The sequence below is a fragment of the Melitaea cinxia genome, chromosome 4 (genome assembly GCF_905220565.1).
Source record: "Melitaea cinxia chromosome 4, ilMelCinx1.1, whole genome shotgun sequence".
Lineage (NCBI taxonomy): Eukaryota > Metazoa > Arthropoda > Insecta > Lepidoptera > Nymphalidae > Melitaea > Melitaea cinxia.
The window spans coordinates 957,211-981,397 of record NC_059397.1 but is presented as its reverse complement, the minus strand read 5'-3'; the positions used below and the strand labels follow the sequence as shown (position 1 = coordinate 981,397).

General features: G+C 33.7%; 1 protein-coding gene across 1 annotated transcript; it reads right to left on the bottom strand.

The window, feature by feature from the left end:
* Window positions 1-8,756: 8,756 nt before the first annotated feature.
* Window positions 8,757-23,637, bottom strand: LOC123670003 (lipoyl synthase, mitochondrial). The gene is made up of 8 exons (XM_045603501.1): window positions 23,481-23,637; window positions 22,690-22,882; window positions 22,151-22,284; window positions 21,146-21,302; window positions 20,369-20,426; window positions 19,878-20,030; window positions 10,493-10,614; window positions 8,757-9,471 (listed from the first exon to the last, which is right to left on the bottom strand). The coding sequence occupies exons 1-8, from the start codon at window positions 23,520-23,522 to the stop codon at window positions 9,236-9,238; spliced, it is 1,095 nt and encodes a 364-aa protein (XP_045459457.1). The 5' UTR covers window positions 23,523-23,637; the 3' UTR covers window positions 8,757-9,235.
* Between the last annotated feature and the right edge of the window lie 550 nt (window positions 23,638-24,187).

Here is a 24,187-nt window from a genome sequence, read left to right as displayed (position 1 = left end):
GGTTTTTCTGCGTTTGCCTGCAAAACAATTATGGGGACTTTGTTTTATAATACACTAACTGTTGCCCGCGACTACGTCCGCGTGTTTATGAAGATATGCATTACTATTAAGATGTTTAACGCAAATTATTTTTTTATTTCAGTCACTTGAAATGCTTATCACTCTGAGTAACTTTTTCAAAGGCACAATTTAGTATAATTTAATAGTTATTTTTATAAAACCTCTCTATACACCACATTTTTAGTTTTATTTTAAGGCTGCTTAAATAACCTATCAAGCGAACTTATAGCTGCTGTATATTTTTCATATAAACTATCAACCCCAATTAAACCCCCTTAGCGGTGGAATATCGCAAAATCCATTCTTAGCGGATGTCTAGTAACTATAATATACCTCCCTGCCAAATTTCATCTTTTTCCATCTTGGATGGATGGACCAACCAGCGGTTTTTGTGTTCTCGTGATGCGTGAGTCAGTGACCTTTCTCTTTTATATGTAATTAAGAAGATGTATGTAATTAAGATGCATTATTTAGACACCACTTCATCATACATACATATAATCACGCCTCTTTCCCGTAGGGGTAGGCAGAGACCACTTCTTTCAACTTGTCATGATCCTTACATACTACATACTATTTCAAGTATCTTATCTTAAAAGCATAGGACTTTCATACAAATTTCCAACCCCCGTTTTATCCCCTTAAGGGTCGAGTTTCGTAGAATCCGTTCTCAGCAAATGTTTACGGCCTATAAGAAACCTACTTGCGAAATTTCAAGTTTATAGCTACTATAGTTTCGGAAATTTATGTCGTCGATAATAAATAATGTAATCCTTATGTCGTCGATATGCCACCTACGCGCACAAAACGCTTTGGCTCTACTTTTCTGATGCGCACAGCTAAGGAATGGAACTCGTTGCCCGCGTCTGTGTTTCCCGAACGATACAATCTGGGTGCCTTCAAGGCCAGAGTGAATAGGCTGTTATTAGGCAGGCATGCTCCACCTTCGACCGCATCGTCACTTAACATCAGGTGAGATAGTGGTCAAATGCCTGCCTATTTGTCATAAAAAAAAAAAAAAAAAAAAAAAAAAAATTTCGTGATGAGTGAGTCAACCTACCATCACCCGTTTTAACCCCAAAAGGGAGTTGATTTCTAAAGATACATTATTTGAACACCTTTGCAACATCTATAGAGCATACATTTTAAATTTCAAGTCTCTTACTTCAAAAACATAGGAGTTTCATACAAACTTCCACACCCCGTTATATCTCCTTAGGCGTCGAGTTTCGTAAAATCAGTTCTTAACGGATGTCTACGCCCTATAAGGAACCTACCTGCAAAATTCCAGCTTTGTAGCTGTTATAGTTTCGGAGATTTCGTGATGAGTGAGTCAACCTACCATCCCCCATTTTAACCCCAAAAAGGGAGTTGCTTTCTAAAGATACATTATTTGGACACCTTCTCACCATCTAAAGAGCGAACATTTTAAATTTCAAGCCTCTTACTTCAAAAACACAGGACTTTCATACAAACTTTCAACCCCCGTTTTACCCCTTTAGGGGTCGAATTTCATAAAACCCGTTCTTAGCAAATGTTTACGCCCTATAAGGAGCCTATCTGTCAAATTTCAAGTTTGTAGGTGTTATAGTTTCGGAGATTTCGTGAAGAGTTAGTAAACCTACAATACCCCGTTTTAACCCCAAAAGGGAGTTGATTTCTAAAGATACATTATTTGGACACCTTTTCATCATCTATAGAGCATGCATTTTAAATTTCAAGTCTCTTACTTCAAAAACATAGGACTTTCATACAAACTTCCGACCCCCGTTTTTATCCCCTTAGGGGTCGAGTTTCATAAAATCCATTCTTAGCAGATGTCTAAGCGCTAAAAGGAATCTACCTGCCAAATTTCAAGTTTATAGCTGTTATAGTTTCGGAGATTTCGTGATGAGTGAGTCAACTTACCATCCCCCGTTTTAACCCCAAAAAGGAATTGATTTCTAAAGATACATTATTTGGACACCTTCTCACTATCTATAATGCATACATTTTAAATTTCAAGTCTCTTACTTCAAAAACATAGGACTTTCATACAAACTTCCAACCCCCGTTTTAGCCCCTTAGGGGTCGAATTTCGTAAAACTCGTTCTCAGCGGATGTTTACACCCTAAAAGGAACCTACTTACCAAATTTCAAGTTTCTAGCTGTTATAGTTTCGGAGATTTCGTGATGAGTGAGTCAACCTACCATACCCCGTTTTAACCCCAAAAAGGAATTGATTTCTAAAGATACATTATTTGGACACCTTCTCACTATCTATAATGCATACATTTTAAATTTCAAGTCTCTTACTTCAAAAACATAGGACTTTCATACAAACTTCCAACCCCCGTTTTAGCCCCTTAGCGGTCGAATTTCGTAAAACTCATTCTTAGCGGATGTTTACGACCTATAAGGAGCCTATCTGCCAAATTTCAAGTTTTTAGGTATTATAGTTTCGGAGATTTAATGATGAGTGAGTCAACATACCATACCCCGTTTTAACCCCAAAAAGGAATTGATTTCTAAAGATACATTATTTGGACACCTTCTCACTATCTATAATGCATACATTTTAAATTTCAAGTCTCTTACTTCAAAAACATAGGACTTTCATACAAACTTCCAACCCCCGTTTTACCCCCTTAGGGGTCGAATTTCGTAAAATCCATTCTTAGCGAATGTCTATGCCCTATAAAAAGCCTATCTGCCAAATTTCAAGTTTATAGGTGTTATAGTTTCGGAGATTTCGCGATGAGGGAGTAAACCTACCATCCCCCGTTTTAACCCCAAAAGGGAGTTGATTTCTAAAGATACATTATTTGAACACCTTCTCATCATCTATAGAGCATACATTTTAAATTTCAAGCCTTTTACTTCAAAAACATAGGATTTTCATACAAACTTGCAACCCCCGTTTTACCCCTTTAGGGGTCGAGTTTCGTAAAATCCGTTCTTAGCGGATGTCTACGTCCTATAAGGAGCCTACCTGCCAAATTTCAAGTTTGTAGGTGTTATAGTTTCGGAGATTTCGTGATGAGTGAGTGACCTTTCGCTTTTATATATATTATAGATTTTGTATCTAAATACTCGTATGCTTTATAAATTAAGACTATAAAAATTATAATTGAAATACTGTAAGGCAGTCTTGGTTGAAACATATTTAGGAATTCTTATAATAAATTATGATATTACAGTTTAGCATGCAAATTAAATTACGTAAACTTTTCGCCATATTTATGGGCTTCTAAAATAAAAATTGCTTTATTATTCATTATTATTATAATTTAGTGCCTTTATAATTCATATTATGTGTGTCTTTCGTCTTTCCTAAAACCTAGAATATAATATAAATAGTAGTAAACATCACTCCCAACTTTACCTATATTTGCTTTCGTTGTTTATCGACATTGTTAAGTTAAATATTTTTCCATCTTCATTACTTCATTACAGCCTATACAGTCCAGTGCTGGACATAGGCCTCCACAAGTTTACGCCAAAAATAACGTGAACTCATGTGTTTTGCCCATAGTCACCACGCTGGGCAGGCGGGTTGGTGTCCGCAGTACTGGCTTTGTCGCACCGAAGACGCTGCTGCCCGTCTTCGGCCTGTGTATTTCAAAGCCAGCCATTCAAAGCCATTTTTCCATCTAATCGTACTATATGCATAATTATGTATATTATGGTCTACGATGTCTTTTTAGTTTTATTATATTAATACAGATCTAACTTTTATATCATAGATAAATATCATTCTCCATGGTACCTCACATTCAGTTCTGTCTGAATTCATCATTTCCAATCTTTGCCCGGTGCATGGAATCGCGCCAGAACTAAATGAAATTGAAATTAGCTTTCTCTCCCTAGAGCCACTCGCGGAATTTACCAAAAATAAAAGCGTATTATATTTTAAAATAGATTTCAGCTTCGCCCCCGACGAATGGAATACCGGAAAAAATCTAAGATGGAAATGCAATTATAAATCCTCAGTAAAGTGAGTGTAAAGATCATAATAATTAACAAATTCACAATGAAATCGTGCAAATGCTTACAATTTTGAGGAATGTTGGGGTTATTCAAATATAATTTTTTAAAAGAAATCAAGAAATGTTTGGATGTCAGTCAGTCAGTCAGCTCAGCCTATTGCAGTCCACTGCTGGACATAGGCCCTCCCCAAGTTCGCGCCAGACATCCCGGTTTTCCGCAATCTTCATGTATGATATATCTATATATTTATTTATTGTATATGTATATATTTTCATTTAATAGGATGTACCTATTAAATGAAAATGAAACGGAAAAAGCAATATAAAATTTTGAGATCTTATAGATGTATAGAAGACGAATAAGAGAAACTACTAGAACTATGCTTAGCTGATAGACACATATTTTTTGAGTATTCAGCCGTATCAGTTAATATTTGCTCTAACAGTAATTCCAGACAATATTTCTTGATCATAAGACATTTTATGATTTTCAATACATCATTTAGTATTTTGCGTCTATGAATAAAGTGCGCTCGGAAGCGAAACGTTGTCGTATCTGAATTTACAACTACCCTCGTAAAATTCAAATGTACGCGAATGTGCCGTCACGAAGATTTTGAAGGGGTGAACAATATATTGATAATCCATATCACATTGTATGTCAACTTGTTGAATGCTTCTAAGACAATGTTATGTTAGCTTTTGGATTTTTGTGATAAATGATATGTCGCTGATTTCACTCAACTTATATAAAGACTTGCTTGTAACAGAGAGTATTTTTTCCTTGCTTCGATTTTATCTAGAACAGTTTAACACTAAGAATCACGAAGTGAACAAGTTATTTGCTGTAGAAATAAATGTCATTGAATGTGAGAAGATTCCGATATATTATAATTCCTGTGTATCAAAATAATTGATTATTTAAATATGTGTAAATACTTATAAAGCGCAATTTACTTACTAAAAAAAAATTGTTATTGTTTCATTTGTCATATTGTTACTGTTTGTATGAAATATTAGTTAAAGACTTGAGAGCTTTTGAGTCATTCCCACAACAAGTATCTCTGATGAATGATGATGGGAAGCCTTAGTGTAACTTATATTGTAATCTGATTTAATGAATAAAGATATAAATACTAAGATATATAGACTTATTATAAAAAAATACTTAATATTTTTTCAAATATAATGAACTAGCCTATTCTTATAAAAAAAACAATATCATTTACCTGTTTTTTTTTAATTAAGTAGGTAAATAGCTATCTTTACTATCGTAGTACTTTGCAATATTTGCATACATTTTTATGAATAGATTTCATATAAATATTAGGATATAAGTTTAGCTAAGGTTGTTTAGCTAGAGAATGTTTTTAGCATTAAGCCACCTTTCTTAATTCGCCAATTCTTTAATGTATTGTGCAATAAAGTATAAATAAATAAAAAAATAGGATTAATTAGAATTAAAGTGAGATAGAGCACAGCAGGAAATTTTCTGCTCAAATATGGAGTAACCAGACTTGGGAATAATACCTCTACCTTACAAGAAGATCACAGCTAAATAATACTGCTTTCAAGCAGTGTTGTGTTCCTGCTGTGTAAGTAAGAGCTCCTGGGGGGAATCGGGGATGGGGCCGACAACGCGCTTGCAATGCTTGGGTATTGCAGACGTCTATAAGCTACGGTAATATCACTTATCATGAGTCGTACTCTTGTTTGCCGACCTAGTTATATAAAAAAAAAATATCATCCTTAAGAAAGGAAAATAACAAAGAACTGTCAGTTATTACTACTTTTTTTCCTCATATATATACCAAATCAAATGGGAAACGATCATGTTATTCAAACTGATATATTCCCTTTGCAAAAACAACACTAGCTGAAGCAAAGTGCAGCGTGGTGAAGTAAGCTCTCGCCTTTCTCATACACGGAAAAAGAGGCCAATGGCAAGCAGTAAGGTTTTAGAAGCAGAATAAATAAATAAAAAATACAAAAAGCTTCTAGATCATTCTATATAAAATCTTGATCAAGCAAGTCGCGTAGATCACGCACGGACGCGCAAAAAGCCCGCACGAGAAACTAACACACGCCGTTTGCTGACCGTACGTGCTTGCACATTAAGATAAAGTACGGTCAGCAATAGAAACCGTTTATGAAAGCTAATTATTACACCCGTATTTAAAGGATCGTTGTGTTTCCCTTTTATAAATACCAAAAAAATAAATAGTAACAGTCTAATATACTATTTGACTAATTTCAAAATATATAATAAAATTTGCGACTGACTGGCAGATCGAGATCGGACAGATGTTTGAATTTTCACTATTAAATTTGGACATATGGAATTTCACCACTCCATATGTGAAGATTTTTGAAAGTTCCATCGTTAAGGGATCGAAGGCGGGATGTTTTTTTTTTATGTCACTAGGTCGGCAAACAAGCGTACGGCTCACCTGATGGTAAGCGATTACCGTAGCTCATAGACACCTGCAACACCAGAAGCATCGCAAGCGCGTTGCCGACCCAATCCCCAATCCCCCCAGGAGCTCTGGTCACCTTACTCACCAACAGGAACACAATACTGCTTGAACAGTACTATTTTGCTGTGATCTTCTGTAAGGTCGAGGTACTACCCCAGGAAATTCCTGCTGTTCCCTACCAAATATAGTTTATAATACAATTTTAGTCATTTACTGTTTTCGACTAAACTTCTGAGTAGTATCAGACGTAGTTGATAAGTATAGGTATATTTTATTAGCTAAAATGTTTAAACAAGTCACGAGATAAATTAATTGTATCTTCAGTATTCGAGGCGCGATGGATTGGCTTTTTCGTTCCCCCTAAAGTGCAGTCGTGCGCGTTCTAGCAAAAGTAAGCAGAATAGTGTTAGACTTATAGTAAGGAAGATAATGAAATATAGTAGGTATAATCCTATAATGCCTAATAATTAATTTAATTATCATTATTTTTTTAATCTACTTTTCGTTATATCCATTTTAAGATGATAGAACCTTTACTTTTGTTTACTGCTTAGAAAGGTGTCAAGTGTAGATAGAGTTTGAAAGTTTTGATATATATTTTTTTTTTCAGCGACTCTATTGATTTTTAATTAAATAATTTAAGGTGAGCAATTTTAAAGGACAACGTAGTTGAATTGATATGCTGAAAATCTATCGATTAGTATTTTTTTTAATTTAAAAATATATTATATATTTACTAGCTGACCTGGCGAACTTCGTATCACCTTATTTTTTTCTGAAATATAATAATAACATAATATATCAAAATAAAATATAGCCTATCTTTTAAGTTGGATCAAACTGCACACGGTGTGCAAATTTGACTAAAATCGGTTAAGTAGTTTAGAAGTCCATTGAGGACAAACATTGTGACACGAGATTTATATATATTAAGATTTATTTATTATTATTTTGCAGGCTGGGGTGGGGTAGGTTATTATTCAAGGATACAAAAATAACAGAGTATCTAAAATATATTCTTATTGATTCTAGAAAAAGGCTTACATTGATAGACTATACACAAATATATACCTACTTATACAAAATTTAACATATCCTTAGAAATTCTAAACATTTTTTAATATCATATCAAAAATCGACCGTTGCAGCGGGTATCGAACCTGCATCTCCGACTGACCGTATCGGTGCTCTAGCCAATTAAGCTATGGAACGATGTACCCATTACATCGAAATTTTTGATATGACGATTTTTATATTCGGTTTAAGTAATGTGTGGGTAACACAAAAATAAAATTCTACAAATATCCTTAGAAGCTATTTATAACCAATATAGATGTTAAGCAAATATGAAAACAAAATTATGTCGAATTGTATAGGTATATGTGTATTTACATAGCGGTCTTAAATTATATAATCATCACACGAGGTTTTTACGCTATTTCCTACACTTTACTGTGTACCTAACATCTGGAGATTTTTCAGGTTTAAATTTTCACATTTTGTTCTTCAAATTTTAACAAAAAACGTAACATTTTGACTTCAAAAGAAAATTAGGATACTAATCCACATATCAAGGGTTCAGAGTTAATTTGAAACTGACAAGAAAATAAATATCGAACCATATTTTGAAGACGCATCCCTGTTGATGAAATCAAATCCATTACAATTTTTGTCGTGGTCTGGTCAAATAAACTTACAAAAAAACTTACTTTTAAGACTTGTAAATGCAAAATGACAAAATCTTGGAACTTAGGTAATCATAAAAAAATAGTCTAACACCTCACACCTGACAGGTTTTCCAAGTCTAATCGTGTGTCAATCGTGTCTAATAAATAATTATTATGTAGCCTATCCACACATATATAATCTTTTTATATCAGAATAATAATCATACCTCATTTTTATATTTTTTATAAAAATATTTCCTGATAAATGTCAAGAATTTTTATTTTGAATTCTTCTTTACAATTTTTATTTGACATTGTATTTATTATATACTGAGATTATATATATATTTTGATACGAAAACATTGTATTTGATTCTATCATTCTTTAATAAAAAGTCGGTGAAAATATTGAAGATTTTATCATCAGGTACTTCATCTGTTAAATATCTCATTCGCTAAAATTTCTAAATTCTCGCTAAAATTTCTAAATGCTTCAAAATATATTTTTAGTTTTTATTCTACATACTTCATTCTTTCATTCAATCATACACATTTCTACAATGTGTAAAGAAAATAAATACGACTATGTTTTAAAAGTTTTATTTTTATACAAAGATGTATTACGATTTCGTGGAAATACAGTTAAGTGTAGGAGGTACTATTAGGAGTGACAATACAATAACTATGCTTTGGTGTTTTTTTTTCTTTATTTTGCACTTCACTCATTCATTCAATAATTCACAATCTTCCCAAATTATTCAAACATATTTAGTAAAATAAATAAAACAATACAACAATAAACAACGTATATTTTAACTTTTTTTTTTCGTTCAAGGTCATCCATAAAATACGTCACAACTTTCGCGGGGCAGGGGGTTGACGAAGTATGACATTGTGTGACAAGAGTTGGGGAGAGGTCCAAAATTCTGTGACAATATATACCGACTAACGAGTTACTTAAAAAAATATATTGATGTTGATTTTATCGAAAAATAATTTTTATTGTGAAATTCGTGTGACGGATCGTATGGATGGCCCCAATATCATTCGTTCATTATTCCGGTCACAAGCTCTTCGCCTTCCGATCTTTCAGGAGGCTTGTTATAAAGAATTCTCCAGCCCTGTACGATGACCGTACCAGGGGTCCACTGGCTGTGTACAGAAAGCCCAGAGAATTACCGACATCTTCCCACTGTTTGAACTTTGCCGGGGTCACATATTCGTGGACCTTCAAGTGACGTTTAGTGGGTTGCATGTACTGGCCTAGGGTGACACAGTCCACACCGACTGATCTCAGATCTAAAAACACAAAAAAATAAGTTACTTTGTACATAATATGTTATAAGAAATGAATTTAATGTTTTATATTTATTAATGTTACATTGTTTTGTTTTTAGTGTTATGCTCAAGTCAGCTAATTCTTTTTTAATTGTAGTTTAATTTTTTTATTCCTTTTGCTTTTTGTCTCCTTGACTATGTCTAATGAATTGGGTTATCCCTGTAATATTAGATATAAGAAATAAAATAAAATAAATAAATAAATAAGTAAATAAAAAATTACAACGAGTTGTCTCATAAAAAAAGTCTGTTAATACACTTATGTGTGATTTAAAAATCGTAATAGCTTTGTGTATAACAACATTTTATAGCATCTAATTAATGATAATTAATAATTATATTTCGTATCCTGTAAAAAAAAAAAAATTGTCAGATTGAAATTTATTTTAAAGCAAAGTACACACAGATGACAGAAGACATTCTAAATTAAAATGTATGTGTGGGCGACATTGTACGCACAGCTTACTTATAAATAAATTGTATTAATGAACACTCCTTTCCGTCAATATGTTACAAGTGCTTTTGTTAAATTCATATACGTCCAAAAAAGTCCTTCAAACGTAAATTAAAGTAACGCTTTATTTCACAAGTCCGTTTAAAAAAATAATTTTAGAGAATATGTATGTATATATATATGTGTATATGTGAATGTATTTATATTTGTAAGTTTGTAATAAATTAGGTATTTAGCTATTTTTTTGACGACGCGTTGACGCAACGGTCACAGCATTGGTTTGTGGCTGTTGCGCTGGCGGTTGCCGGTTCGATCCCCGCACATGACAAACATTTGTGTTGGCCATACAGGTGTTTGTCGTGGCCCCACCGAGTCTCGGAGCACGTTAAGCTCTCGGTCTCGGTTGTTATCATGTACACCTGATAGCGATTATTACTCATAGTAAGGAATATATCCGCCAACCCGCATTAGAGCAGTGTGGTGGATTAAGCTCTGATCCTTCTCCTACAAGCGCAAAATGATCATTACCTTTCATCGTCTGCTGTACTTGCTGGTCAGTTTCCCCGAGACCCAACATAATAGAGGATTTAGTAATCAGATCTGGGTTGATATCCTTCGCCGTCTCCAACACTTTGAGTGTCTGTCTGTATCTGTAAATTATTTAAATTATTTTGAATTGATTGATTTAGAATTTTGTCTGTGGTCTAACAGAGGGTCGTTTAGTTCAAGGGTTCAAACGGAACATAAGTATAGATAGTTCAACTCAGTCTTGCTACACAAAACTATCGGATCACAATAGACATTGTCTAACAGATATTTGTCAAGGACAAGAATAAACCCACAACCGATATTGCAATAAGGAGTAACTGGAACTATTATCTATTATTGTTATTTATTGCTTTTGGCAATCCAGTAATATAATAAAAATAAAAAAAACGAGTGTGCTTTAGACCACACGACTGAAGTAAAACTACTGCACAATAGGCATGCACTGGGTCTTTGATATACGAAACGCGCTGTTATAACGGATATAGTATTTTAGTTTTAAAAAAAAACTATTTATTAATATTTATTAAGAGTTTATTATATTTATTCACATTAACTATATTTATTCACTAGAACTAGAATAGGATTTAGAGTTGGAATATTATTTAATCTTTAGGCAGCCGATGCCTTCGGGATATGGGATTAGACTGACTACCAAAGGTTCTAACAATGATCATATGACAATATTGCTGACGCGGTAGCGTCACAGGACTCAGCAATTCCTCTTACATAACCCGGGTATAACATCTCCCCCCTTAAAAGAAATAAACTTCATATTTTAAAGAAGTTTATTGTTAATACTTATGTAAAATTATTAATGAAATGGTTTAAAGATGTGTTCTTAGCTTAGCAAAGGGAATTGAATTAGAAACGGTGTTGTCAGTATGTCTGTCTTCTTCGTTTTCTTCAATTGGAGGATTAGATATTGTAGGAAGAGGAGAGTTAGAGATAGTAGGGCTGCTGCCAGATTTATACAATTTAGTATACAATTTGAAAATAACAAAACATACTATAGCTAAAATAATTAATACAGTGACAATGGAATAATGGGCCCCATATTTAATAATATGCGGTTCATTTTTTAATTTATTCAAATCATTAATAATTGAATTCACTATTTTGTTATAGTTAAAGTTAAAATTTTCTGAATCTATATTTTGCAAGTTAATAGGAGGCACATTATCAAAGGTTTCTTTATATTTATTTAAATTACAACATGTGTCATTGATTAAATTAAAATTAGAGAAACTCATCAATGGTGAACTAATATTTAAAACATTATTATTTGCATACAATTTCGTATTCTTACAATAAGCTGTACAATATTTAGTTAGCGTAACTATACCGACACTCTTAATATTTTCTTCCACCAACTCGGAGTTAACACAGTCTATAGACAGTTTGGTAGGTAGAGATTGCACGAATAACCATCGATTATTTGTTAGTGGTTTCCAAATATCCAAATTACCATTTAGAAATTTTGTTTTACACTGCACTGGTAGTTTTGTAATCACTTTGGAGAGTATCTCACTTTCACATGACGGGTTGGCGTTTACTGAGAAGACGTTCATAATATTACATATGAAACTCTGGAAATTGTAGTTTTTACATCCTTCAAGAGAGTCAATACTGGTGTATTGAAGTTTATCTTTAGTAATCGCTGTGTACTTATTCTCCGGTATTATCATGGTGAAAGAGTCTGGCTTATTTGAGTCGTGAGGCACGGGCAATGGAATATTATGATATAGATAGAATTCCTGAGGGGCAACTAGCGGAATTTGTAATACAAATACAACCTTAAAATTAAGATAGTAACAAATTAACTTAGACATATTTATAATAGAGTATATTGAACTTAAATCTAAACTTACCGCTATTTTCATATTGTTAGGCAAATGCCTATAGTTATCGACAAGCTCTTGAAATAATTGTCTCGGTGTTATGATAGACGGATGCAGAGTATTCATATTACAAAAGAGAATAGCATTAATTAAATCTTCTAATTGAAACGATAAGTTAAGGATTGAAGTTTCTAAATTACTTAAAATAGAATTTATTTCTGAGGTTAAAATTAATTTATTTAAATTAGCAGACACATTTTTCATTGATAAAGAGAGCTTGTCAATGGCATTGAATAAACTATCTTCATTAGTTTTAAGTTTATGAAGAGAATAATTATAAGAAGAGATTACCGACGATGTGACAAGAATATTCTGTTTAACTAATGAAGTTAATTCTTTATTATTATTTTGTATTGTATTTATTGCATTGTCATATTTTACAGCGTCATTTTGATCTAAAGTACCAAAAATCTGCTTGAAAATTGTACCCATACCACCAATCCATGCGCCACGTTTTATTTTGTCGTCCAATAAGTGAGAAATAGAGGAATATTGCTTATTGATATCATGGTACCGTGTGGTTAGAGGATTAAGCATATTGTAGCATTCCGAGTTATCAAGAGCATCTGTTTGTTGACAGAGATGTCTAACGGTAACTAAAACGGACAAAATGTTTTCTATGTGCAGTTTGATGTTTGATATGTTAATTGGCATCAATACGCTGAGATGGCCATTATTAATTTTCAATTTGCCTACATAATCAAAATAGATGCCGGGACTGGAAGAGATCGGGTGGACGAAGCTTGGTGTTGCTGACGCGTGTGGGTACCAGCAAATGATATAACTGGAATGAAATGGAAATAATAATCTTATAATCTAATCTAATAAAATAATAAATGATTGTATAAAGTTATAAGTATAACATAATAAAATAAAATTACAAAGGAGAATTAGAAGAAGTTTCAATATTTTCTGCTAATTTTAATTCGTCAAAATGATGTTTGACGTGGCGTCTATTTATCAACAGAGAAAGAGTATTGTTTCCATGGACTTTAACAACTTTAAATGGACCTTTCCAAATAGGTGACAAGGCTTTTCGAAGTCGCAGATGATTCTTGAGATAAACATAATCGCCTACTTTATACTGAATCTTTCTAGATTTATTATCATAATAAGTTTTAGAGGATTCTTTAGATCTTTGAATATATTCGAAAGCTTTTTCACGAGAAAACTTAAGTCGGTGTTGGAGCATTTTAACGTAGTCCGGATAAGTAATATATGGTTCTTTATCATAAATTGAATCTGGAATGAAGGCTTTGTGCCCAAAAAGCAATTCATACGGTGTATAATGCGTTGTGCAATGTACAGCGGTATTGTAGGCTAGCATGGCTGTAAAAACATAACGAGGCCAATTGTCCTGGTTTTCATTAATATAAGATTTTAGATATTCCTTAAGAGTAGAATGTGACCTTTCTAATGCTCCTTGTGTCTGTGGATGATAGGGTGTTGACCACAACTGCTTTATTTTTAAGAATGAACATGTCTTTTTGAAAAGGTCGGCAGTAAAATTTGTTCCCTGGTCTGTCAAAATAGTTTTTGGAATACCAAACAATGAAATGAAGTGTAGAAGACAGTCACACGTTTCTTCAGCAGAAACACTACGAAGAGGATACGCTACAGAGTATTTCGTGAGATCATCTTGCAGAGTCATTATGTACTTAAGTTTTGCCGTTCCTGACTCTGGTAGAGGACCAACGATATCAAGGGCTATTCTTTGGAAGGGGCCATTGGAGGTAGTAGTTATTTGCATTGGAGCTCTATTAACCTTTCTCAGAGCTTTATTCTCTTGACATAAAGAACAGCTTTTAACATAATTCTCAACATCTTGTCTCATACCTTTCCAATAATATCTTTCTTGTATTCTTTTAAGCATTCTGACGGAGCCTAGATGACCAGCGATTGGTAAGTCATGATTTTCTCGTAAAATCTTTTTTATTTCACTAGGAGTTGGATAAATTATATTATCATGGTATATGTGAATGGTCATATTAATATTATGAAATAAATAAGTAAGGATGTTATAAATTTTTATAAATGAATTACTTTCAAATGGGTTTTTAAAATCAGATATTCCAATTTCATTTATGTTATTACCATTCTCTTCTAATATGTGATTTTTTACTAGTTTCAGAGTTTGGAAAATCTCTGGATAAGAGCTTTCGTTAAAATGGTGAACTTTCGTATAAATCAGGTAAATATCTTTATTTTTATATTGTAATTTATTAAAGGAGTAAAGCTGTTTCTCGCAATACATGATTTCATTTGAATTTTCAATACTATTTAAGATATCTTGAACGTAAGGATTTGACTCGTCTAAGTCGATAGATGTTGGGACTAAAATTATTTTGCATTGAGATTTGAGTAACGATTCATTATGTTCAATTATTTTAGTGTCATATTGTATATTTTTACTAGCACTTTCTTTCAGGAATTTCGAATAATCTGCGTTTGATATTTTTATACTTTCAGTTTCTTCAGAAGGGTTAGCATTAGGAGAAGTAGAAGGATTTAACAACTCTAAGTCAATATTTATGTCATTAAGGTCGGTATGCTCTTGTTCGACTGGGATATTAGTAGTTTTAAGATTAGGATGTAAAATATTTTGATTAGGAACTGAAGGATAATCAGTAGGCAAAGAAACAGACTTTTCGTGTATATCTACGCTTTGTGTTGGAGGATCATTAGCAGAGGGAAGAAGTAGTGGATCTAATTGGGAAGATAATTCAGGAGATGGAATATCAAGACTATCGAAATCAAGGTTTAAATCTCCACTTTGTGGACTAAGATTTATTCCTTCAAGATCTATGAGACAATCATTTGAATCAGAGGAATTATTGGGATTTGAGATATCTTCAGGATAAACTGGATTTACAGGATATCGTGATAGTGCATCGGCTACAGAATTAAGTTTTCCTTTACGATAAATAATATCATAATCAAACTCTTCAAGTTTGAGTCTCCATCTCTGGAGCTTACTGCTTGGATCTTTGTGATTGAATAACCATTTTAAAGGACGATGGTCTGTGATAATTTGAAACTTTCTTCCATATATATATGGACGGAAGGTTTTGCAACCAAAGATGATGGCCAATAATTCTTTCTCCGTCGTGCTGTAATTAGATTCGCTCTTATTTAAAGTGCGCGAGGCAAAAGCAATTGGTTTGTCCTTGCCAATTGGACCCTGAGATAAGACAGCTGCGATGGAATAGTTAGAGGCATCACATGTTAAAACAAAAGGTTTAGTAAAATCTGGATAACAGAGTATAGGAGCAGTGGTTAATTTATGTTTCAAGGAATCAAAAGCAAGTTGTTGTTGGTTCTCCCATTTAAAGGGAGTATCTTTACGTAATAGGGTAGTTAAAGGTTTTGCAATTTTAGAAAAATCTGGAATGAAACGGCGATAGTACGAGACTAATCCTAAGAAAGATTTGATGTCCTTAGGAGATTCTGGTATGGGAAATTTTGTTACTGCTTTGATTTTTTCTGGGTTGGGTTTTACTCCCTCTTCTGTAATAATGTGGCCCAGATATCCTACTTCTCTTCTCAAAAACTCGCACTTATCTGGTTGGAGTTTGAGATTAAATTTGCGTAACTTCTGAAATACTAATCTTAGGTTTTCTATTTGAGATTGTAGATTATGAGAGTAAATGACAATATCATCTAAATACACAAAACATCTAATGCCTTGAAGCCCCGAAAGTGCAGTATTCATTAGCCGCTGGAAAGTGGCTGGTGCATTTTTTAGCCCAAAAGGCATTCGAGTAAACTGATAATGTCCATTGGGAATATTAAACGCAGTTTTGGCTGCGTCAGCTGGATTCATGGGAATCTGGTGAAACCCAGAGGCGAGATCTAATGTAGAAAAGTATTTACTATTTCCGAGTTGATCTAGGATCTCATTTATTTGGGGTATAGGGTAAGTGTCACCTATCGTGACGTCATTAAGCTTTCTATAGTCTATCACTACTCGCCACTTTTGCTCCCCAGAAGCGTCTTGTTTCTTTGGGACTACCCAAATAGGTGACGACCAAGGAGAGTTAGAAGGTTCTATTATGCCTTGTTCTAACATCATCTCGGTTTGTCTCCTTACTTCTTCTTTGTGTACTTCGGGGAAGCGATATGATTTGGTATGTACAGGAACATCAGAGTTAGTTTTTATTTCGTGATTAATTGCAGTAGTGCATGTTAATATTTCTCCAGGTAAGTGAAATATATCAGAATATTCGGAACATAAATCATAAAGAGCGCTAGTTTCTTCTTCGTTAAGGTGAGAAGTTCTTAATTGATCTAGAACAGACTGGGTTCTGTTATATGTGTTAATATTACTGTTACTGAAATTAACTGGATAAATAGCAGGCTTTGAGACACCGAGAAGTTTTGGTTTACTAGAGATTGGAAGATCGAGATTAGAATTTAGTGTAATTAAAGAGTCGGATATATTAATAACAGATATATTAATTCTATTATTGTCTTTAACTTTAACTAGGCAGTTTGCTATCAATATATTGTCACATATATTCTGATCCAAAATGAAACCTTCTCTGATTTCGGGGTTTTTAACTGAGCATTCAATTATCATTTCTGTTCTAGGAGGAATAATATAGGTTGGTTCGCGAAATTGTAGTTTAACATCTTCGTTGTCTATTCTTAGATTGTCTTTATTGTAATCTATAGCGCATTTGAAACTGTCTAACATATCTGATCCGATTATTCCATCGTATGGCAAGTTAATATCTTTCACTACGTGAAACTTGTAGGATACGTGTTTGCGTAGTGATTTATTTAAATACAATTTAAGATTAAAGTGACCCATTGTTTGGGTACATTCTTCTGCGGGATCTATTCCTTTAAGGTTAATGGTTTCATGAGTAAGTTTTGGAAGATTCTGAATGCAAGAAAATTTAATTAGACTTATTGAGGATCCGGAATCTATTAACAGAGATAGAGGCTTATTAGATAAAGAAGTATGTACTTGAATATGTGGAAGTAATATTTTTGTTGGATCAGAAGTAATTTCGAATATATCTAATTCTTTTTTAATAGGAAGCACGGTTTCAGTAGATTCTGTGGACAGACTTCCGGAAGACGCAGTGGTTTTGTTACTCACATTGGATTTACAGGATACAGTGGATTTAGGAGACACGGTGTTTCTTTTAGATATAGTAGGTTTAAAAGATACAGTCGCTTTATTAGATACAGTGTTTTTAAAAGATTCAGTGGATTCAGTGGATTCAGTGGATTCGGTGGATTCAGTGGATTCAGTGGATTCAGTGGATTCGGTGGATTCAGTGGATTCAGTGGATTTAGTGAAGTTAGCATTAACTAATTTAGTGTCGATTTTCTTTTTGGGGTGTCTCACACGACACCATCGTGAGACATTCGATAGTTTTTTTCATCATCGCCATTTGTCTCATCGCGAAGTTGTTCTACACATTCGTGGGTAAAGTTAACACGTTGTTGAGCTCTAGATGACGAGGGTTGATTATACATTCTATTGTTATACTCTCTTTTCCTACAATTTTCGATGGAATGTCCAATATTCTTACAATACCTACAAATAATTTGGTTTCTAGTACTGGGGTAGTCGCGTTTTGGTAAATTTGGTTGATTCTGAGCAAATTGCTGGGGCTTTTGAGAATTTTGTACAGATTTAGGGCTAAAGCTGCTACGCATAGGTTTACTTAATTCAGTCATTAATCGCGGAGTAGATTTATACAGTGTTTGTTGCATACGTTCTTCGGAAATAGCTATGTTTGTCGCTTCATTTAATGTTTTAGGAGATCTACATCTGGTAATATTAGAGATTCTGGGGTGTAAGCCTATTAAGAAGTGGTGGAGAGCTAACTCTTCCATGGCCGCCGTTCGGCCCGCTATCTCTTTGACTTTGGACGTGCTCAGCGAAATTTCGGTCAAAAGTTGGGACAGGCACGTTTCTATTCTCAAAGAGAATTGGGATACAGATTCCTGCAACCCTTGTTTACATTCTTGCAATTCCATTAAAAGATGCGAGTAATGTTTCCTCACACTGAATTGATTTTTTAAAAAGTCTTTTAGTTGTTCCCAAGAAATAAACTCTTTAATGGAACAGGCAACTTCGGCCTTGCCACTGAGCTGACATAGAATATATTTAAATACTATTGGTTTTTGGACTTCTGTTGCAAGGTCATATGCATTGTTACAATTTATCAGGAATGAGTTGAGGGTTTCCCTAGAACCGTCATATGGTTTAATGAATTTTAAAAGAATATTAAGTTCCAGCTCGGGAGTTGAATTCGTCTTTTTTCCTCTCTGTTTTCTTTGTTCTACGGTATTTATAGGTCTTTCATCCTCAGATTCGGAGGGCAAATCAACGTGGGTCGGTACGTGTAATGTTTCGACTCTAGCAGCTTTTGGTACTTTAGGTTCTGCCATGGTTCTTTTAATAATATACGTAATAAATACTTAATTCGATATAGTAAAACAAGAAACAGTGAAAATATACGCACAAGATATTGAAAAAAAAAAAGGAAAAACGTAATAGTAACAAACTGTTTTAGAATTTAAAATGACAAATTTATTGTATAAAACTATTACAAAAAGCCCACCTCGATTCTATAAATAGATTGTGTAGGTATATCGTAAGCCAGACTCACGTTGCGCAGAACACCACGGTGGTCCTGATAAGAAGCATATCGGTTTTCGCAGTTGCAGTGTGGAGCCTTGGATGCAAGCTCAATCTCGTTCGACCAAACTATGATGATAATTCACTTTTATGAATGTTTATTTAATAATTGCGGTTTTGTGTTCACAATAAAGTTTTTATTTTATTTTATTATATATATTTTGTTTTCACTTCACATGCAAGAGTTAAACTTTTCTCACAGAAATAGTATAATAACACAAATAGTAAAATAGTTATCACTAATTAATTTTGTTTTCACGTTTTATTTCACTTTCACACTGGAAGGCGTACCGGGGATCTCTTTTGAAATCCTTTCACGCTGCCACCAAATGTTATAACGGATATAGTATTTTAGTTTTAAAAAAAAACTATTTATTAATATTTATTAAGAGTTTATTATATTTATTCACATTAACTATATTTATTCACTAGAACTAGAATAGGATTTAGAGTTGGAATATTATTTAATCTTTAGGCAGCCGATGCCTTCGGGATATGGGATTAGACTGACTACCAAAGGTTCTAACAATGATCATATGACAATATTGCTGACGCGGTAGCGTCACAGGACTCAGCAATTCCTCTTACATAACCCGGGTATAACAGCGCGCAGAAAATGCGCGCTCGCACCTCTCTCTCTCTTGCTACGTTCGCCTCACCAGATCACACTTTTTGTAACGCTATCGTCACCAGCTTACTCCGAAGCGTAAAGAAGTTTTACTTCAAAAATTCAGATATAAGTCCTAGCTTATTGTTTCTTCGCTGAGTGAATAAAACAAAATATTGATTTATTTATAATCCATACCCGGCTCGCTTATCCCTCACAAACGGCGTAAGTCGCTCCACTGTCTCAATGTTGTGAGCGAAAACGTCAAGGCCGCAGTTTGCTATGTTCGCAATACTATTTCTGTTACCGCGAAAGTCAGGTACAAGGCATTCAACTAAAATCTCCTGATTTCTGAAAAAAAAAAATAATCGATTTAACTCAGTCATTAGCATCAGGTGTCTATGGTAACAATTGGGACTGATAGCTTAACACGCTCTCCAAGGCATTGTTGGGAAACCCATAAGAACAGACACCCGGACCATAAATTACAAATATCCACAAACATAAATATTTTATAAGATATTAATGTAGATAGGGAAATCATCCCACAATCCAATCATTAATCCACAGTGTAAGGTTTTGCATTTACTGCTAACAATTGTTAAAAAAAAACCTACAAACGTAACAGATAAAAAATACAATTTCAAAGTTTATGAACTTTCGTGTGAATGAAACCCAACTAAACTTACTGTTTTTTAATTTCTCTGACGGTTTCAGCAAAATGGGACGATCCACCGTCCGGCAAATCTGTAAAACAAAAAATAATTTTATGTGTTTGCAAACTTAAAAAAAAAACCAACTTCAATCACTTCGACAAGTAACACAACGTAGGGACACGTAATAAATAGTTAATAGCGGTCCACCCAGTCAAAAGTTCTGAAGTAACATACATAAAAAAAATACAATTGAATTGAGAACCTCTTCCTTTTTTTGGGAATCGGTTAAAATCACCATATAAAAGATATAGTAAAAAATCTACTGGTCTGAACAGATTTCAATCAGTCTGTAACAATTTAATAGCTACTAAAGATTTTTTTAAAATAAATGATTTTTTAGTCAATAGTTTTATACTCAGAGATTGTCACGCACAAAGAAACACTCATTCTCTACATATATACAATACTAGCTGACCCGGCAATCGTTGTCTTGCCGCTAAACGCTATTAAAAATAGGGGTTGATGGTAGAGGGTTGAAAATTTAGGGTTGTATGTATTTTTTAATGTTGTATCATAAAAAAATAGAAATTAAAAATTTTGTCTAAAAAATAAAAATTTAGGGGTGGACTACCCCTAACATTTAGGGGGATGAAAAATAGATGTTGGCCGATTCTCATAGATACCGGATAAGCACAAAAAATTTCATCAAAATCGGTCAAGCCTTTTCGGAGGAGTATGGCAACGAAAACTGTGCCACGAGAATTTTATATATTAGATAAAAGTAACAATAAAAACCGTAAATAAACACACCGTCTCTATCAACAGAAGTAAGCACAATATAGCCAAGTCCCCACTCATGTATTGCCTTCGCAGTGTTCCTTGGTTCGTCTGGGTCTAAAGGAGGGGGAGCTCGGGATGTCTTCACAGAACAGAACATACAGCCCCGAGTGCATGTGTCACCCATTAGCTAAAATATTAAATAAATTTATTAATATAGGAAAATCAATGGCTAAAATATTTCCTGAAGTTTTTAGTTAATAGAAACAGGTTTTAATCACAATCCTTAAAAAAAAACGAGTGTGCTTTAGACCACAGGACTGAAGTAAAACTTCTACACCTGCACTGTGTCTTAGATATACGAAACGTAACTGGCTATGAGAGAAAGAGAGAAAGAAAATGTGCGCTCGCACCTCTCTTTCTTACTCCATTCTCCTCGCCCGATCCCACTTTTAGTTAATCCGTGATTCGTGATTTCGTGTTCGTGATTTCGTTGATCGAGACGCCGCGTTGGCGCAACGGTTACAGCCATGGATTGTATCTGTTGCGCTGGCGGTTGCGGGTTTGATCCCCGCACATGATAAACATTTGTATTGGCCATACAGGTGTTTGCCGTGGTCTGGGTGTTTGTGCAGTCCTTGTGGGTCTCCCCACCGTGCCTCGGAGAGCATGTTAAGCCGTCGGTCCCGGTTGTTATCATGTACACATGATAGCGATCGTTACTCATAGTAGGGAATATATCCGCCAACCCGCATTGGAGCAGCGTGGTGGATTAAGCTATGATCCTTCTCTTACATGGGGAAAGAGGCCTATGCCCAGTAGTGGGATATTACAGGCTGAAGCGATCCCACTTTTCGTAGCCCTTTCGTCACACATCCACCAGCTTACTCCCCAAGTCAAGCGTGTGTAAAGAAGTCTTACTTCAAAAACAATTAATATTTTCATTGAATTCTAAAGCTTAATATTAAAAATTAATAACACCATCAAGAGTAACTTTATTATTAAAAAGATCTAGAATATATTTATGAAAAAAATTACCATAATAGTCGCCGTAGAGGTTCCATGTTTGCCACCACTCCAACACTCTCCAATGTTAGGACACCTTGCTTCCTCACAGACTGTACTTAATTTTAGACTTCTTAATTGTTCTTTCAATGCACTGAATTTCGCACCTGATATAACAGACAGACAGTTAAAAAATTATATTTTTCTTTTGAGTATATTACAGACTCATACAATTTGAACTAACTTTTTGTGGTTACTATATTAAAACTTTTTACTCTCCTGAAGAATTGGCGAATTTGTCATGTTAGGTGTTAAAATTAGCTTAGGGGTCGTCTATTTATCACGTGGGGTACGAAGGGTGTGGGGTGGGTTTGTAAAAGCATCACGAAATAGCACAAGGAGTTCCAAGGGGGAGGGGGGAAGTTACATTGAGATATCACGTATTTTTTTTTTGAACTCGCAAATGCTAAACAAAAAAAAAACCAACAACCGTGATGCCTGTCTAGAAATTTGCTAGCTAGCAACATCTTAGCTGGCTAGCTTAGTAGCAATTAATATAATCAATCACAAACCAGTAGGTATAGAAGTCTTCAACCAAGGCGGTAGTCGCAATCTCTCTGACTCTCCTTTCTCCCTTTTCAATTTCCCCTCATAATCGTCCCAGTTTTTAGGTCTATCCTCAGATATAAACTCACTTAAACCCGGTCCTTCTCTTAGTTTCTCTCTTATGGCATCCAGTTTGCTGGAATATGCACATTGTTGGATCTGAAATTCATTAAATAGTAAAAAATATTAACCAATTAATTTTAAAAAATCTAAATTGAAAATTAATTTATTCGAGTAGTCTTCAAATACACTTTTGAATCGTCATTCTACAAATTGAAATTGTATTGGTTTTAATTAATTAATTTAAGTTAAAAGTGAAGATACCACCGATTCGGAATGTAGATTCTGCAGAAAAGAGTCAGCGAGAAAATTCGCAGTTACGATACTTGGGTTGGGTTGGACTTTGGTTAAGCCAGTAAGACAGTTGATTTTGAATAAGGAAAAATTAAGGATAGGAATTAAGACAGAATAATAGATTTATTTTAATAAATTTGAACAGTTTTACTAATCAGAACAATAACACATTTAATGCATAAAAATAACATTAAGCTTAAGCATATTTTTAAAATGTTTATATAATTTAAGAGTATGATATTAACACAATAGTTAATAATTTAAATTACCTTAACCTTTCAGACAGCTACGATCTTTAAAGATTATGGATATGAAGCAATAAGTTCAAAAATTTGATAGATGATGAAATACACAAATGAGTTTAATAAAAATAAGTTATATAAAAATAATTGTTATTATTTACCTCGTGACGTCTTGGTACTAAATTTAGAGATTTTCGTAGCATTTTTTTTTTATCCTTAAAAATTTGTCTTAGTGTATAGAATGCAATGATAACACGCACATCTCACGCACAAGGAGAAATAATATGTTTAAGAGGAACTGTAATTATACAAGTACACAGTGTAAACCATATTATACTTATCTATGGTACACAGCGCATTTTATATTCAATAATGTCACAAACTACAAAGTCACAATCACAGATTAGTATATATGTAGCTAGCTAGTCACAATCTCACAATGATATGAGACGTCAAATTGTATCAGCTGTTATGTTATTACATAAGCAAAAAACTTTTATATATATATTTTTTTAATAATTTGTTTTTGTATTTAAATATACTAAAATGATGCAATTTAAAGTGCTTTTCTTTTAAAAATTAATTTTTATGACATAATTTATAATTTATTTTTATAGCAACATTGCAACAAAAATGTGCCGTAGTGTTGCCTAAATATATCAGCATTTTTATTGCTGCTTTGTGTTAAAATCACAAGCTTTACTATTATAATGTAGTAACTTTATTAATTACTAGAGTACTTTCATATGCCTTAATGAGCGTAGTTTACTATTTAAAGGATTAAGCGATAAAAATGAAGTTAAAGCAATAACAACAGATACATTTTGTGACCTTGATTGTAAGCAACAGCTGTCAGTGTTGAATGAAC